Source organism: Nannobrachium achirus (genome assembly GCF_963921795.1).
Source record: "Nannobrachium achirus genome assembly, chromosome: 21".
Taxonomy (NCBI): Eukaryota; Metazoa; Chordata; class Actinopteri; order Myctophiformes; family Myctophidae; genus Nannobrachium; species Nannobrachium achirus.
Window position 1 is genome coordinate 46,941,983 of NC_137828.1, and position 16,040 is coordinate 46,958,022.

Here is a 16,040-nt window from a genome sequence, read left to right on the forward strand (position 1 = left end):
TGCTACATTTAGCACAGTTAGCCCTGTTGCACACGTAATGAATTCACTTCAACCTCGTGTTGAGCAGTTAATCCTATTTGCTACGTACGTCTACAAAAACCTTCATATTTCAAAGATAACGTGCTTACTGAAGTCTCACAGATGTCACAGTATGGTACGCTCAAGCAGAATTACCCGTATCTTTCGTATTGTTTAATAAACTGCATTTTAATCCGATCAGATGCCATTTTCTGTTGTTTTTCAGCCATGCGACCCCATCGGTTGCGAGGTGTACTGCACTTAGATACATTAATACCTTTTTAAGGAAACGACGACCGATCGGATTAAAATGCTCCTCATTAAATAATACGATCATTACGGGACATTCTGCTGGAGCGTACCCTATGGTGACATCTGTGAGCCTTCACTAAGCAATTTATCTTTGTAATCTGACCGTTTGTGTAGACGTATGTAGCAAATTGGTTAAACTGCTTCACGGTTGGCGCACTGTAGCGTCTTTACATTTAGCCCAATAATGCTTGAGATGCTGTTGTGGCATTATCTTTTTAGAGAGCAATAACTAAAGTTTAAAACATACATAAACCACTTTAGCCCTATGTTATACCAAGGCTATTTGAAAATAGACGATCTACAAGCTCACAACGCATTGCGGTGCGACGCGTTGTGAGCTTGTAGATCTGCTATTTTCAAACATTTTGTACTTTTACTTTTGGTACTTTAAGTACATTTGGATACCAATACTTTTGTACTTTTACTCAAGTACATTTTTTATTCTGGACTTTTACTTGTAACAGAGTGATTCTACATTGCAGAATTGATACTTTTACTTAATTATAAAATGTTGGTACTTTTTCCACCACTGTGTAAACGTTTGTGTTCTCATGCCAATAAAGCTTCTTTGAATTGAAGATTGAATTGAAGATTGCTCCCCATGTGGCGGAGTCAGGTCATTGCAGGTTAGAAATTTATTTAAAACTTGAATATCTCAAAAGTCCTATTTCAGCATGGCATCATTCTATAAGCCATATCTTCAAAACTGTTGGGTCAATCTCCACAACCAATATATCATTTTGTAGCTATGATCCCCAGCTTTCAAATGAAATGAAAAAATGAAAATGAAAAAAATTGCAATGACTGGCTCCTGGGGAGATTGGGACACATATGAAGATCCCTGATGTCATCGATATACATCACTGGCCAGATGGCCAAGACATGGCCCATATCTGTGTGGCTGTTTCAGATATGGATCTCCAAGTATGGGCATAAAATGGCTTGTATGTTGTGATGTCATGGGAACCACTCTAACAGAATCCCTTTTATGCCCATATATGGAGATCCCTGATGTCATCAATATTACACTCTTAAAAATGTTGGGTCAAATGTTCAACCCTTTTGCTGGGTTGACACTGTTGGGTCAAAGGTTGGGTCAGTTTGACCAAACATTGGATTAAAAATACTTAAAATTAGTAAACCATCTGTTGGGCTATGGATGGCCCGCCCACATCATCAGATAAAATGCATTGAGTTCATAACCCAAGTGTTGGTATAGGCTTTTGAATTCGAGTTTACCCAACACATGGTTCAGTGCATTGCACCAACTTGGGTTAAAATAGACCCGCCCTCTCTGTCTATCAACACATTGGTTTGTGAATTGCACCACTATTGGGTTAAACTAAGTGGGTGGGCAGTTACCCAGCATGCAACTGTGCTCCCATACAGATATCTTTTACAAACTTTTCCATTATTTTATGGTTTTAGATAGAGAAAACAACATTGTATTGTAGATGATCGCAGTGGATGTAGCCCAGTCATAATCCCTAATTAAAAAATATATAAAAAAACATAGTTGCTTACAGAAACAGAAACCATGACTAAGATGGTCCAGACTGACACATAGAAACAGGTTTGCTGTTCTTTTAATGTGAAGCACCACATAATCTGTTGTGTTCAAAGTTGTGATATATTGCCACGACTAAATGCATAATTTACTCCGCATGCATTCTTCCTTGAGTAGATTAAGCATGAAAAATGTCATTGAAGAAAATGTTGTAAAAAAAATGAATAGATTTAATGTGAATGGGCGTACAATCCCAACAACAAGGTCACTTTTAAGCCATTTTTGGGTGTTAGATTCCAACCCATCAGCAGTATCACATTAACCCAACAGCAAAGTCACTTTTAACCCATTACTTGGTTGTACAATCCCAACCCAACATGCTGGGTCACAGCCTTAACCCAACCCTGTTGGTCTGCAATAACCCATGTTGGGCTGGTCCAAAACAGTGTTACGTGTTGGGTTACATAAATAACCAACTTGGGTTGTTTTTGACCCAACAATTTTAAGAGTGTAACTCATTAACTGCCAAAAACGTGAATCCCTTAAAAATCCCGTTGTCCCACCCTGCCACGCCCGTGAATCCCGTGAATAAAAAAAAAAAAAAAAAAAAAAAGTTTTTTTTTTTTTTTTTTTTTTTTTTTTTTTAATTTTTTTTGGACCCCAAAAACGTTAGTAGGCATGATAGCGATCGCGAAATTGCTTGTTTAACCCCCATACAACCCCCATACAACTCAGGTAGCAGACCTCCAAGCTCACAACAGTGTAAAACATAATGGCTGCTATCTCATGAATGCCTGAACGGATTTCCATTCGGATTTTTTTGTTTGAAAGCTGTGAGCAATGTGGACACACGTGGTGCATTATCTAGGCATGGGTGTGCATGATCCGTGCACTATGAATTACATGGAAGTCTATGGAGACGAATGGCAGTTAAAGAGTACGAAGGTATTGTTAAATGGCAGCATATGAGTTAAGCCCATATCTAACAGGACTTCATATGGGAATGCCCATATATGGAGGAAGACAGCCTATATCTGTGTGGCTGGTTCAGACAGGGATCTCCATGTATGGGCATAAAAGGGATGTACTATATGCAGTACATGGATCTCCATATGGGTAACTGATCCGCTATACATCACTGGCCAGATGGCCAAGAATTGGCATGGTGCCCTGAGGCGTCTTACTAATAATAATATCTCAAATTGATATATCGCTTTTCTAAGTACCCAAAGACCCTTTACATGGGGGGGAGGGGGGGGGGGGGGGGGCAAAAGAACAAGCATAGAACAAACTGCTGTTTGGGATTGAGAATAATCAATGTGCATGTCTCCTCTTCTGATCAAAGCCACAGAGAAACAGTTGTTCATTACATTTTTTGTAGTGCTCGTCCTTAGTCTCACACCCAGTGTGTGAAGCTCTACATCAATAGATTTCTTCATATTCATGTGAAACAATCCATGGCCATAATGCACTGCTGTCTTTTAGATGTTCCAAATCAATGCTGGTTTGCTGTTACTGTAGTTATTTGATTATTTGAATTCTTTGTGTTCTAACCTATACAGCACTTTGGTTCAGTTTGGCTGTTTGTAAATGTGCTACCGGTATATACAGTTTGACTTGATTTATTACCACAAAAGGCATATATACATAAGATAAAAGTTTCAAGTTTAAATATTGTATTATGATGCTATGCATCAGATATGCATTGATCTGGGTGAGCTGTGTTAAATTTGCGTATGTGTTTAATTTGTGCTCAAGGAGATGAGTTTGGCTCAGTGGAGAGTGGATGGATGTAATTTGAGGAACTGCAGTCCTTTCACGCCGTTTGTCTGACTATGAGGGCGTCACAAGGGGGGGAAAGTGGGACTGAGTTACTAGGGCCCAAGGTGGAGGGGCCCTAATTATTTGATACTTTAGCTATTGAAAAATAGCAGATATACAAGCTCACAGAGCGGCACTGAGTGCCGCGCTGCAAGCTTGTAGATCTGCTATTTTTGAAAAGTTGTGATAATGTGTGCAAATCTTTGAATATACATGTATGTATTTTTAAGCGAACATTTGTAACTAAAACTTTGCTTCTGGGGGGTCCCTGGAAATAAATATTTTGAGCTGGGGATCCGTGGCCAAATACATATTTTGGGGGTCCTTCACATGAAAAGGTTTGAGCACCGCTGATATAGAAACAGAAGGATTTGAAATATTCAAAGACTTGCACAAATGTTCACGATTTTTCAATAGTTAAAGCACAAAATAATGCGTAATAATGCGTTCCCAGTCTAAATGGGTTAAACCCCCTCCCCCTATGAAGAACATTCGTGGGGGCCCCACAGTGAATCCTTGTACCAAAGGGCCCAGAATTTGGTGCGACGCGAGTGTGCACCCTAACAGAGTACTTTTACTTAAGCAAAATGTTTGAGTACTCCTTCCACCGCTTGTGTGGATGTTGCTAATATGCAGCTCCTCTCCTCTCCAGGTGCTGAAAGGCTTCCCTGAGTGTCTGCAGGCTGACATCTGCCTCCATCTGAACCGCACGCTGCTGCAAAACTGCAAGGCGTTCAAAGGCTCCACCAAGGGCTGCCTCAGAGCCCTGGCCATGAAGTTCAAGACCACCCACGCTCCCCCCGGGGACACACTGGTCCACGCCGGGGATGTCCTAAACGCCATCTACTTCATATCCAGAGGCTCCATAGAGATACTGAGAGGGGATGTGGTGGTAGCCATCTTAGGTAAGAAATTAAAAATAAAAAAAGCTGTCTGTTGGTAAGTGACGACCATGCGTCACAAGGGGGGGGAGGGGGGAAGGGGGGGGGGGGGGGGGGAAATACATATACTTTTGGGCGTCCTTCACATGAAAAGGTTTGAGCACCACTGACATAGAAACATGGGTTTTAAAAAAAAACCTTAGAAGGATTTGAAATATTCCCACGATTTTTTAAAAATAGCATTTATTTTTCAATAGTTAAAGCACAAAATAATTGAAGTGAATCCTTGTACCCAGGGCCCAGACTTTGGTGCGACACCCCTAGTGACGACAAGTGTCTTGTTTTCTTCGGAAAGTGGTGCGAATTTCCAGACATATCTGGCTATGAGTGCAAACGGCACAAGTTGGCACCTCGACAGAGTGCAGTATATTTTTTATTTATATTTTTTCAGATGGTGGCTTGTTTTGGTGTTTATTTAGTGTGCTTACCCTCACAGGGCAACCAGACTATATAGTACTTGTCCGACTTTATTACATCTTTCTAGATAAACTTTATTTTGCTGCGCAAATCCTCCCACAGTTTTGGTGGCACACACTTGTTTTTATGAGGAATGGACGTGTCTGTGTTCACACATTTTAATACCACTGCACCCATTTCAGCATCTCATCTCATCTCAGCTTTCTTCTTTTTGCTCATTAGGCATAGTCAGCTGATCAACATATTCTGAGAACTTTAGCCAAAAATATCAGATCTACAAGCTCATGTAGATCGGCTATTTTCGGCAAAGAGCTTTGGTGTCGAGAGGAAAAAGAGCAGATTAAGTATAGAGTGAAAGATCAAGTTTATTAAGTATTGACGGTTCAAGTGGTTAAATATCTGAAAACAGAATTGGTCATGAATTCAAAATACAATGATGATTGTGCTGTCAAACAATGAAACTATATGGAATCTATGAACAGGTTGTGGGGTCCATGCTTCATCTCTCTCTTAACTAAGGCTTGGCCTGAAAACGTTGAAGACCCCTGCTCTTAGTATTCAATATAAGGACTGCATTCTCACAAAAATGTGTTGAGTTGAGTGATTCTAGATTAGTTGATAGTGCCCTCTACTGGTGAACATAGAGTATCACTATTATTGCCTGTGTATTGAAAGAAACATTGCACTAATCCTAACCTTGCTTTTGAATCAGGTTCTTGGAAATTTTATCCGTCTCTACTTCACAGGTAAAAACGACATCTTCGGGGAGCCCATCAACCTGTACGCCCGACCAGGCAAGTCCAACGCTGATGTGAGGGCCCTGACCTACTGTGACCTCCATAAGATCCACAGAGAAGATGTTCTGGAGGTGCTGGACATGTACCCCGAGTTCTGTGATAACTTCTGGACCAACCTGGAGATCACATTCAACCTCCGCGATGTGAGTTTAAAGTGTACTCGCAGTACTGTTGTACTGTAGTTTTTTTATAATGTAGACCTCGACCAGCTGAATGTATTGTATTGTATTGAACTAACTATGAGGCTTGTTTAATTAGATTAGATTTTTTATTCTATGTCAGTGGTGCTCAGTGGACCCCCAAAATGATATGTATTGTATTGTATTGCATCTCAAAATATTTAGTTCCAGGGACCCCCCCCAGAAGCAAGATTTGAGTTACAAATGATCGCTTAAAAAATACATATATTCAAAGATTTCCACACATTTTCACGACTTTTCAAAAGATCTACAAGCTTGCAGCGCTGCACTCGGTGCCGTGTTGTTAGCTTAGTTGTTAGTTGTCAAAATCTTCTATTTTTAAATAGCTAAAGTATAAAATAATGAAGGGCCCTCCACCTTGGGCCCTAGTAACTCAGTCCCACTTTTCCCCCCTTGTTGTGACGCCCCTGAGAGTAAGTATTGTGAGTAACATCTCACGTTTCATCCACTCAGACCAACATGATTCCAGGCTCTCCGAGCAGCGACGACTCAGACTGCGTGGGATTCAACAAACTGCGGAGACGCAAGCTGTCATTCAGACGGCGTACGGAGAAAGGTGAGCTGTCTGCCGTCCTCAGCAGATCATTCATTACGCGTTAGGAGAAGAAATCTTGAGTGCCTGGCTTGTAATTGAGTGCACTAACCATGTAATTGATTGGTTTGATAATTAAACACGCCAAAGCATGACATATTTGCCATGTTCCATCTGGCTTGGTTGACTCCTCGCCTCTCCAGACAGTGCAGACGCCGGGGAGATTAAAAAGAACCAGAAGCACGTGCGGCGAAGAAGGAAGGAGGCGGCCACCAATCACAAACAGGCCCTGCTGAAGCCAGAGTGGGAGGAGCATCGCAGCTCAGTCTCGTCCCACTCCAGTGATGAGGTAGGGTTATACTGTACATACTGTACACACTAAAGCAATGTTACCCACATAGAGTTGTGACCAACTTTGGGTCACAGACACTTGTTTTATGGGTTTCCTTGTTTTTGTCTTTTTTTGTTTCGTTTTTTACCTTTCCTACAGTTTTGTTTTGTTTGTTGTTGTTGTTTTTTCTATTTGAAATATTTTCCAAAATGTTAAACAACATAAAACAAATTACAGATCTACAATCTCTGGTAGATTGCTATTTTTTTTGCTTAAGTGTTTAGATTCATTTTCATCATGCTTGCTCTTGCATTTTAATTTTTGGTTTTGAAAAGGTGATGTGAATGCTTTTGCCATCTATTTACTGTAATACAATAAAGACTGTACTGTCTTAAACAAGGGGAAGGCGTCTGTGGTGGCGTGCCCCGTCCCTCCGTCTGCCACCGCGGAGACCCCTCAAGATCAAGCTACGCCCCTAAACTTCAACGAGAACCCTGAGGGAGACCCCCAGACGGGAAACACATGCAACGCCCTCACAGGTAAGACCATGGAATTCTTCTGGACCACATTCGTCATGTCCTAGTATGAGCCAATAGGGGAAGGGGATCAACGTCACATGATTCGTTATTTGGCCCAGAAAAAACTCACAATCAAATTATATGATTATTGGCAGAATCGTGGAAAGTTACGAATATTTGACGGTCCCGTTTTCATCTTACATTGCCAAAGCTGCATATAACATAAAACAAATCATAACATTGCGTATACTGGGACAGCGAGTGAATAATAAACATCCTAACAATAATGATAGTAATAATGAAAACAAGTGAATAACAAACAATCAGACAAAGAAGATAACAGTGATATGCAGCAGTTAGTGATTTTGTTTAGCCAGATGTGCTTTGCTCTTCTGTCCACTGGCTGTCCCGACAACTCCACACATATTGTGCAGCAGAAAATGTGCATTTAGATCAGTGGTTCCCAAACTTTTTAGCTCAAGACCCAAAAGAAAAATTAAACATTTTCTCTGGATCCAATCTAGTGAAAATAGACAATCTACAAGCTCACAGCGCAGCACGAAAAAACATTTGTTTTCTAATTTATGGAATGTCTCAGATTTTTTTCTTTGATTTTTTCATCAAATTACTGAAAAAAGAATAGAATTCTTCCCTTTTCTGGGAATGTTTTTTGAAAATGTGTTGGAAATATTAACAATTAAAAATAAAATGTAGGAAATCAAAAATTAAGGGACCCATAAAAATGTGTCCTTGACCCACAAATGGGTTCCAACCCCAGATTTTGGGAAACAGTGATTTAGACCAGGGGTCTTCAACGTTTTCAGGCCAAGGACCCCTTAGCTGAGTTGGAGATAAAGCAGGGACTTGTTTCGACTTGTTTGACAGCACTGTCATCAGTACATGTTATTATTGTGTTTTTTCAGACATTTAACACTTGTAGTAACTCTGGGGACCCCCTAGGGGTCCCGGACCCCCTGTTGAAGACCCCTGATTTAGACTGTTGTCTCTCTCTCTCTCTCTCTCTCTCTCTCTCTCTCTCTCTCTCTCTCTCTCTATCAGGTGCGTTCTCGGGTGTGTCCAACATCTTCAACTTCTGGGGCGAGAGCCGAGGCGGTCGTCAGTATCAGGAGCTGCCGCGCAGCAGCCTGCCCTCCCCTCCCCCCCTCAACGCTCCTCTCCACAGCCTGAGCCGACAGCAACGCAGCCAGCTGGAGCACCGCCTGGACCTGCTGCAGAGGCAGCTCAACAGGCACGATGCGCACGCACGCACACACACACACACACACACACACACACACACACACACACACACACACACACACACACACACACATACACACACAACCATCTTCTAGACCAGTGGTTCTCAAACTTTGACAAAGGTCTACCCTTAACTTTGACAGTGGACAAATGGAACCAAATGGACCCTGACGGGTCCATTTGGTTCCATTTGTACACTGTCAAAGTTACAGACTTGTCAGGGTCAATTTAGTCCCTGAAATCCACTTTGAGGACCACTGTTCTAGACCAGTGGTCCGGGGACCACCAGTGGTCCTTGTGGGGGTTCCAGGTGGTCCCCAGCTATATAGAGAGTTGGTAACCAAATTATACTGTAGATATTTGACTCTTGAGTGTGTAAAATATTACATAATATAATATTTCATTTTACACTCTCAAGAGTACAATTATTGTTAAACATCTGCACTTCTTAATCTACAAGAAGTCTACACAATTCACTCTTTGTCAAATCCCACCCCATGTCGCTCTGTTACTAGGTGGGACAATAAAGCCAGGGAAGACTATTTTTATAATGGAAGTGAATGGGGGAAAAAAAGATTTTTCATAGCCTCATTATTGCTATTTAAAGTACCAAAAGAAAAACATCTACGTGATATCAATAAAAAGGAACAAAAAAGTACAGTAGTTATGGTACATTGCAAAACAGGGGTTTCCCCCCGAAAATACATGTTTTAATTAGTTTAATCCTCTGAAACAGGCAGAGGGCATAGAGAGAGAGAGAGAGAGCAGTGCATCTTGGGTACCTCGCACTGACCCGGAAGTTGTGGAACTATAGCCTCGCTCTCAACATAAAATGTATTTTAATTGTAATTCTGCCCATTCAAAAAATATGTACCCAATCGAATAACTTAGTTACATCGATATCGTTCATGTGAACTAGTTTGTTGAAGCTTCATTATACTTATCGAAATCGCTATGACCGCGCCGTACAGCATCGTGGCCGTACCGCGCATCACCGCACAATGCAGTGTCTAGCAGGAGATCTCTATGCAAGACTAGTAATCCACATAGCGATGTTTTTTTTATCATTTCAACAAATATTCACTGTGTATTCACTCCATTTTGTTCCAAAATGTTCCTATTTATCATGACAAAGCAAAAATATAAATAAATATCAATTTAAAACTACACACTCGCCCTTAATATTAATGGTAGAATGTGGACTTTGTCCCACTGCATAACTCCGCCGCCGGTAGCAAAAGAGAATGATTTTTCTGGTTGGCCAGTCAGGGACCAATCAGATAGTGCTATGGGTTTAGGTGGAGTCTGAAGAGGTGAGTCTTCATTCCACAGCGGAAGCTAGGGAGTGAGTCTGTACGTAGTTCTAAGTGCGACAGGGAGTTTATTCCACGGTTTGGGGGCCAGGAGGGCAAATTGTCTAGGATGAGTGGATTTTTGTCCTGGGGTTTTTAGCGAGGGTTCTGTCAGCATCCCTGTGTTGGCTGATCTGAGTGAACGGGTGGGGTTGTAGGGGTTGATCAGGTTTTGGAGGTAAGGAGGAGCCGTACCTTTGGCTGCTTTGAAGGCCAGCATTAGTGTTTTGTATTCTGTGCGGGCCGTAACCAGGAGCCAGTGGAGGGAGCAGAGAAGGGGGGAGACGTGAGAATTTTGGCTGGTTGAAGACCAGTCGTGCCGCGGCATCAGTTGAAGAGGCTTAAGTGCACATGCCGGGAGGCCAGTGAGGAGAATGTGGTCCTTGACATGAAACACTGTTCTAGACACACACATGCATAAATAGGTCTTCATATAGATATAGTTATGCACACACACACACACACACACACACACACACACACACACACACACACACACACACACACACACACACACACACACACACACACACACACACGCATCTTAGTCTTCTTTTGTAATTTACAATACTAGAAGCTTTCGGGCGGCCCAGCGTCTAGTCGGCGACCTGGCCAACTCGGGAACGATGTAAATAGGGAATGAATGCCCCGCCCTTTAATGCAAACCCCATTATACTGTTGTCATAGGACCCGTTTTGACCATCTGTTTGCCTGTGTCCATTTATGCCCATATATGGCGATATCTGTATCTGTCTGTCGGCGTCCATTTTATGTCCATATATCTTATGTTTGTCTTTGTCTCTTTTATTTTCTTTTTCTTTTTTGGAACGGGAGAGTGAATTCAGCTTGAGTTTTTTTGGAGAACTTGTTTTTTTTTCAGTCTTGTGCTGTTGATTTAGCTTGTCTTATGTTTGTCTCCTCCGTCTGCACCTCAGCCAACCCAGATCTCCACTACTGATCCTTGTTCTCTCCAGCAAAAGCTGTAAAGTAATTTAAATCTGCATCATCGATGTCCTCCCAGTCACACTCTTTGTTGCTTGTCTTATGTTTGTCTCCTCCTCCATCTGTTTGTCTGTGTCCCTTTATGCCCATTATGGAGATCTCTGTATCTGTCTGTGCCTCCGACTGTGTTGCAGACACAGTGCTGGTTCCCCCTTTAATGCAAACCCCATTATACCTGTTGTCATAGGACCCGTTTTGACCATCTGTTTGCCTGTGTCTCCATTTATGCCCATATATGGAGTATCTGTCTGTGCCTCCGACTGTGTTGCAGACACAGTTCTGGTTCCCCCTTTAATGCAAACCCCATTATACCTGTTGTCATAGGACCCGTTTTGACCATCTGTTTGCCTATGTCCATTTATGCCCATATATGGAGATATCTGTATCTGTCTGTCTGCGTCCACTTTATGCCCATATATGGAGATCTTTGACCATCTGTTTGCCTGTGTCCATTTATGTCCATATATGGAGATATCTGTATCTGTCTGTCTGCATCCATTTTATGCCCATATATGGAGATATATGCAGACACAGTGCCAGTTCCGGAAAATCCTGATGTCAGACATCAGAATCCGAACCTTTCGTGCTGGTTCCAGAAAATCGTGGGTCGGGTCGAGGCCGAGCACTGCACTACCGGATTACAGACAGACAGACAGACAGACAGACACGCAGAGACTTCTCGCATGTATAGATAGATGATGGGAAGTATTATGCGTAACCCAATATGGAGTAGCAACATCCTTGATAGCATGAGCTAGCATCCTTTGCTACCGGTATTTCCAATGGCACTAAATTCTTGATTCTTATTGTTGACGATCTCTAATTGATCTATCTAATGTCACTGGTGTTGTCTGTCAATGGTGTGTGGAATGTGTGTGTAGATTGGAGAGTCGTATGACAACAGACATTGGAGCCATCATGCAGTTGTTACAGAGACAGATGTCCCTGGTTCCCCCTGCTTACAGCGCTGTGTCCTCTCCACCTCAGGTAGACACACGCACGCACGCACGCACGCACGCACGCACGCACGCACGCACGCACGCACGCACGCACGCACGCACGCACGCACGCACTCACTCACTCACTCACTCACTCACTCACTCACTCACACACACACACACACACACACACACACACACACACACACACACACACACACACACACACACACACACACACACACACACACACACACACACACACACACACACACAAAAGGAAACATGTTCGAGCGTCTCAAACCTTCCCTGTGTTTAAATCACGTTTGAAAACTCAATTGTACTCCTTTGCTTTCGGTGATGCAGACCGAGAGTTGCTGTTTCCGTTAGGCAATAGCCAGTTTAAGCAGACCCTTTCTACTACCGCGACGCGAGGCGGGACTGCGTTGTAGATGCTACGTGGAAAGCTAGCCTCTGCCGTTGTAGGGACGGCTGCGACGGCGGCAGGTTGATCTATCGAGCGCTGATCATTTCCGGTTACCGTTGTCATCTGCCGTTACCGTAGCGTTGCTTAAAGTCGCTAATGTGTCAATGTGTGGCACCCTCAATGTACCCCCCTATTTTTTATTATTTTACTATTTTTTTTTTTTTTTTTTTAAAGATATTTTTATTTAGACAAATGTCACAAGTTTTTTCAAATTTATAACATAACAAAGACAAGACAGGAACAACAAGTACAATAAAACAAAACAAAAAACACATAACAAATAACCCACCCACCCAAACACACCCCAGGTACGGTATAGGTTCCCCCCTACGTTTGTATAGTTAACAGTATAATACATTATCCCATTTAGTTACAAGGGTGCAATGATGGTAACAAAGACATAAAAGGTCCCCATATTTTCTTATATGTTTCTGGTATCCTCCTGACATTGTACAAGATCTTTTCAGGAGTACAATAGGATGTTAATTCGTTCAACCAATGTCTTTGGGAGGGAGGATTTTCAGCTTTCCAATTTTGGAGAATACACTTTTTGCCAGCTGTGCCTGCTAGCAAAATGAAGTATTTCTTATGTTGACTTAACGAGAGTCCCTGCACGTCTCCCAAAATCCAAATCCTAGGATCGGGTACCAAATCAGACTCCACTATTTCTGAAGTTGTTGTTTATTATTTTACTATTAGTATTGCATAGTTCTTTACTGAGTGTACAGCACTTTGGTTCAACGCTGTTGTTTTAGATGTGCTCTATAAATAAAGTGGATTGGATTGAAAATTATTTTGTTACTGTCGGGTAGAAACCTTCTAATCATAGAATAGAATAGAATCAAATGTTATTGTCCCATTATATTTCCAGGCGAACAGCACGGAATTCGCACGGGACAGAATTAATTTGCAATTGTGATTCGAGTTGCGGTTGGTTGTTTAAGTTGGACAAAAATGTGGACAAAATATTTTCCCAAATATGGATATGACTGACGTCTGACATCATAGATGTCTTATTTTATAGACCACATGAGACTCACACAATATATCCATAAATAGGCATTCCAAGCTATGGGCTTAATATTGATGACATCAGGGATCATACTCATAAATCTCCGTATTTCAACTTTGTGTTTTTTTTTATTTATTTTTTTATTGTCATATCTTATTTAAAAGTGACAGTGGTTAAGTGTGTCTGTGAATTTTATAAGTACTGGACCAATGAAAAGTATCAATAAGAACTTATGACTAAATAATAACTACACTGGATTCATTGGAACACAGGTTCTTTCTGCCTGACAGCAACGATGTGTGTGAATTGGGAGACTACAGTCCACACAATTACAGAATGTAGAAGAATTGTTATTTTGATCAACGTTGGCCTGTTATCGCTCCTATGGTACCAACATTAATACAGCATGGAATTGTGGACACAATCTTATCCATCGTCAACAAAATAATTTCAGTTTTGGGTCTGAGAGGTCAAATCTCATCAAATGTTGATCCGCGGCTCAAAGGCTGAATAAATAATAGACCTTGATATGAACACGGTTGAAAACCACTGAGTTACAGTTGAACCTGAAGCTGTCCCTGTGTGCAGGCCTCCTCGTCGTACCCTGGTCCCGGCCCAGGTCCTGGTCCTCAGCCTGTTACACCTGAGACAGACAGCTTGGCCTCACTATCACAGGTACATACAGTATACAGGCACGTATAGACATCAAAGGGGGCTTGAGCCCCTGCCCTTTTAACCATCTGTAAAAAGTGCCCTCTCCAGTCTAGAGGTCTTCACGCTCTGATCAGAATAAGGAACTAACTGTTTAACGTGTGTGGCTGTGCGGTGTTTTGACTGACCTAGGATCAGGTCAGTTAACAGCGAGCCAGCGACATGAATGGCTGTGTAACTGTGAGATGATAATGCCGGTCTAGGATCAGATTAACAGCGGGAAAAAAAGAGCTTCAGTGCGTGCGTAAAGCTTTTTACGCTAAAGGCCTTTTACATTTTTCAAACATACCTCGAGTGCATGGACTTGATTATTCATGCCAAATAGTTTTTGGCATGACTTATCTTTACATAATTTATATTGTTCAAAACTTACTTTAAAGCCATACTATGTAACTTTTCCAATAAAACTAATCTTAAAATTGTCCTAACTATTACATCTCTAACGTTTTAGAACCCCAACTCCGTTAATTTCAGCCCCTAAAGCCTTCTGTAAATATGTTTTCTATGATCCTGGCCGGGGACTGGATTTCCCGGCAAAATTACATCATCTGCATCATCCATATACGTTGTATATATGTTGGCCAATCACAGCGCGGATCATACACTACCGGCCAATCACAGCGCGTCTTGCCGTCTCTTCAGGAAGTAGCTTCCGTCAGCAACAGTGTTTACGTTGGTGAAGGAATCTTGCCTGATACTCCCCCAATTCTGCACGGCTCTACGGATTTGTATCGGCGAGGCGGAGGCGGTCGCGGTGGTTTGTGGCCCCGTTCTGGTGGTCCGCGGCGACTCCGGGCAAAAACGGCCGAAAAAAGCAATACCACTACTGACCAGTAGTTGAGCAACTTACATAGTATAGCTTTAAGGCTGTTTGCCTGTAACTTTAGCTGAGAATGTCAAGGAGGTCTCATCTCACGTGTAGAGATTCAGAGATAACTGAGACCCCCCACTCTTGTCTTCACCTGTAGATCTTGGACCCCCAGGACTTTGAAGAGTTCTCCACCAAGTCCCTCGACTCTCTGGGACCCCACGACCCGTCGCTGATCAACCCCAGCCTGGGCCAGCAGCATGCCCAGTTTGGAGTGGACAGTTTGGGGCAGCATCTGGAGCTGGAGCTGGGTTTGGGGTCTGGAGGTGGAGGTGGAGGCGGTGTCGTTCCGGGAACAGGGGCAGGACCGGCTGGGGTTTCAGGGTTAGGGCAGGAATTAGGGGCTGGAGCAGTAATGGGGTCCCAGGCTGGGATTGGTTCAAGTCTTGGGGCGGGGATAGACTTTGGGTCGGGGGTAAGCATGGGCGCGGGGGCGTCTTCCCTGGAGACTGACGCCCAACGGAGGCTGTCCCTCCAGGAACAACAGACACCTTTGGACTCACGGACACCACAGAGACACAGCTCCCACCCTGGGGGGAGCTAAGGAGGTGGAGAGGGAAGAGAGAGGGACAGGGAGAGAAAAAAGAGGGCTTACTTTGTTTTTTCGGACTAAAGCGGTCCCTCCCTCCTTATCCCGTTCCCTGTCCCCCATTAAGCACTTTGGTGATGGATGCAGGCAGAAAAGGAGGCTTTGCTCTCACCTCTCAACCCCTTTCAGACCCTGTCCAGCTATACTCACCTCTACGATTCACCTCTGACCTCTCAGAGTAGGACACACTGGTTGTTGGGCTTCAGGACTGAGTGTGGAGCTGTCCCACTCCCAACAAGCCTCTCTGGAGCTTCATGAGCTCCACAACGGCACAACCACACACACACAGTAGAGGGGACCTCTCTGCCTCTTATGGAAAATAATACAGTTTGACCTGGTCTGCATCAGTTAGTGGTCCTCTATGCATGACCACACACACACACTCACACACACACACACACACACACACACACACACACACACACAC

General features: G+C 42.9%; 1 protein-coding gene across 1 annotated transcript in view; it reads left to right on the plus strand.

Moving 5' to 3' along the window:
- Positions 1 to 15,568, plus strand: part of kcnh2b (potassium voltage-gated channel, subfamily H (eag-related), member 2b) — a gene marked incomplete at both ends in the record, with an annotated part of 439,516 nt that extends 423,948 nt beyond the window's left edge. Inside the window, 9 exons of the mRNA XM_080751803.1 lie at positions 4,311 to 4,563; positions 5,763 to 5,956; positions 6,467 to 6,569; positions 6,749 to 6,894; positions 7,277 to 7,415; positions 8,454 to 8,643; positions 11,890 to 11,995; positions 14,034 to 14,120; positions 15,125 to 15,568. Of these exons, the coding sequence (XP_080607929.1) occupies positions 4,311 to 4,563; positions 5,763 to 5,956; positions 6,467 to 6,569; positions 6,749 to 6,894; positions 7,277 to 7,415; positions 8,454 to 8,643; positions 11,890 to 11,995; positions 14,034 to 14,120; positions 15,125 to 15,568 (1,662 nt within the window). The remainder of the gene's footprint in view (positions 1 to 4,310; positions 4,564 to 5,762; positions 5,957 to 6,466; positions 6,570 to 6,748; positions 6,895 to 7,276; positions 7,416 to 8,453; positions 8,644 to 11,889; positions 11,996 to 14,033; positions 14,121 to 15,124) is intronic.
- Between the last annotated feature and the right edge of the window lie 472 nt (positions 15,569 to 16,040).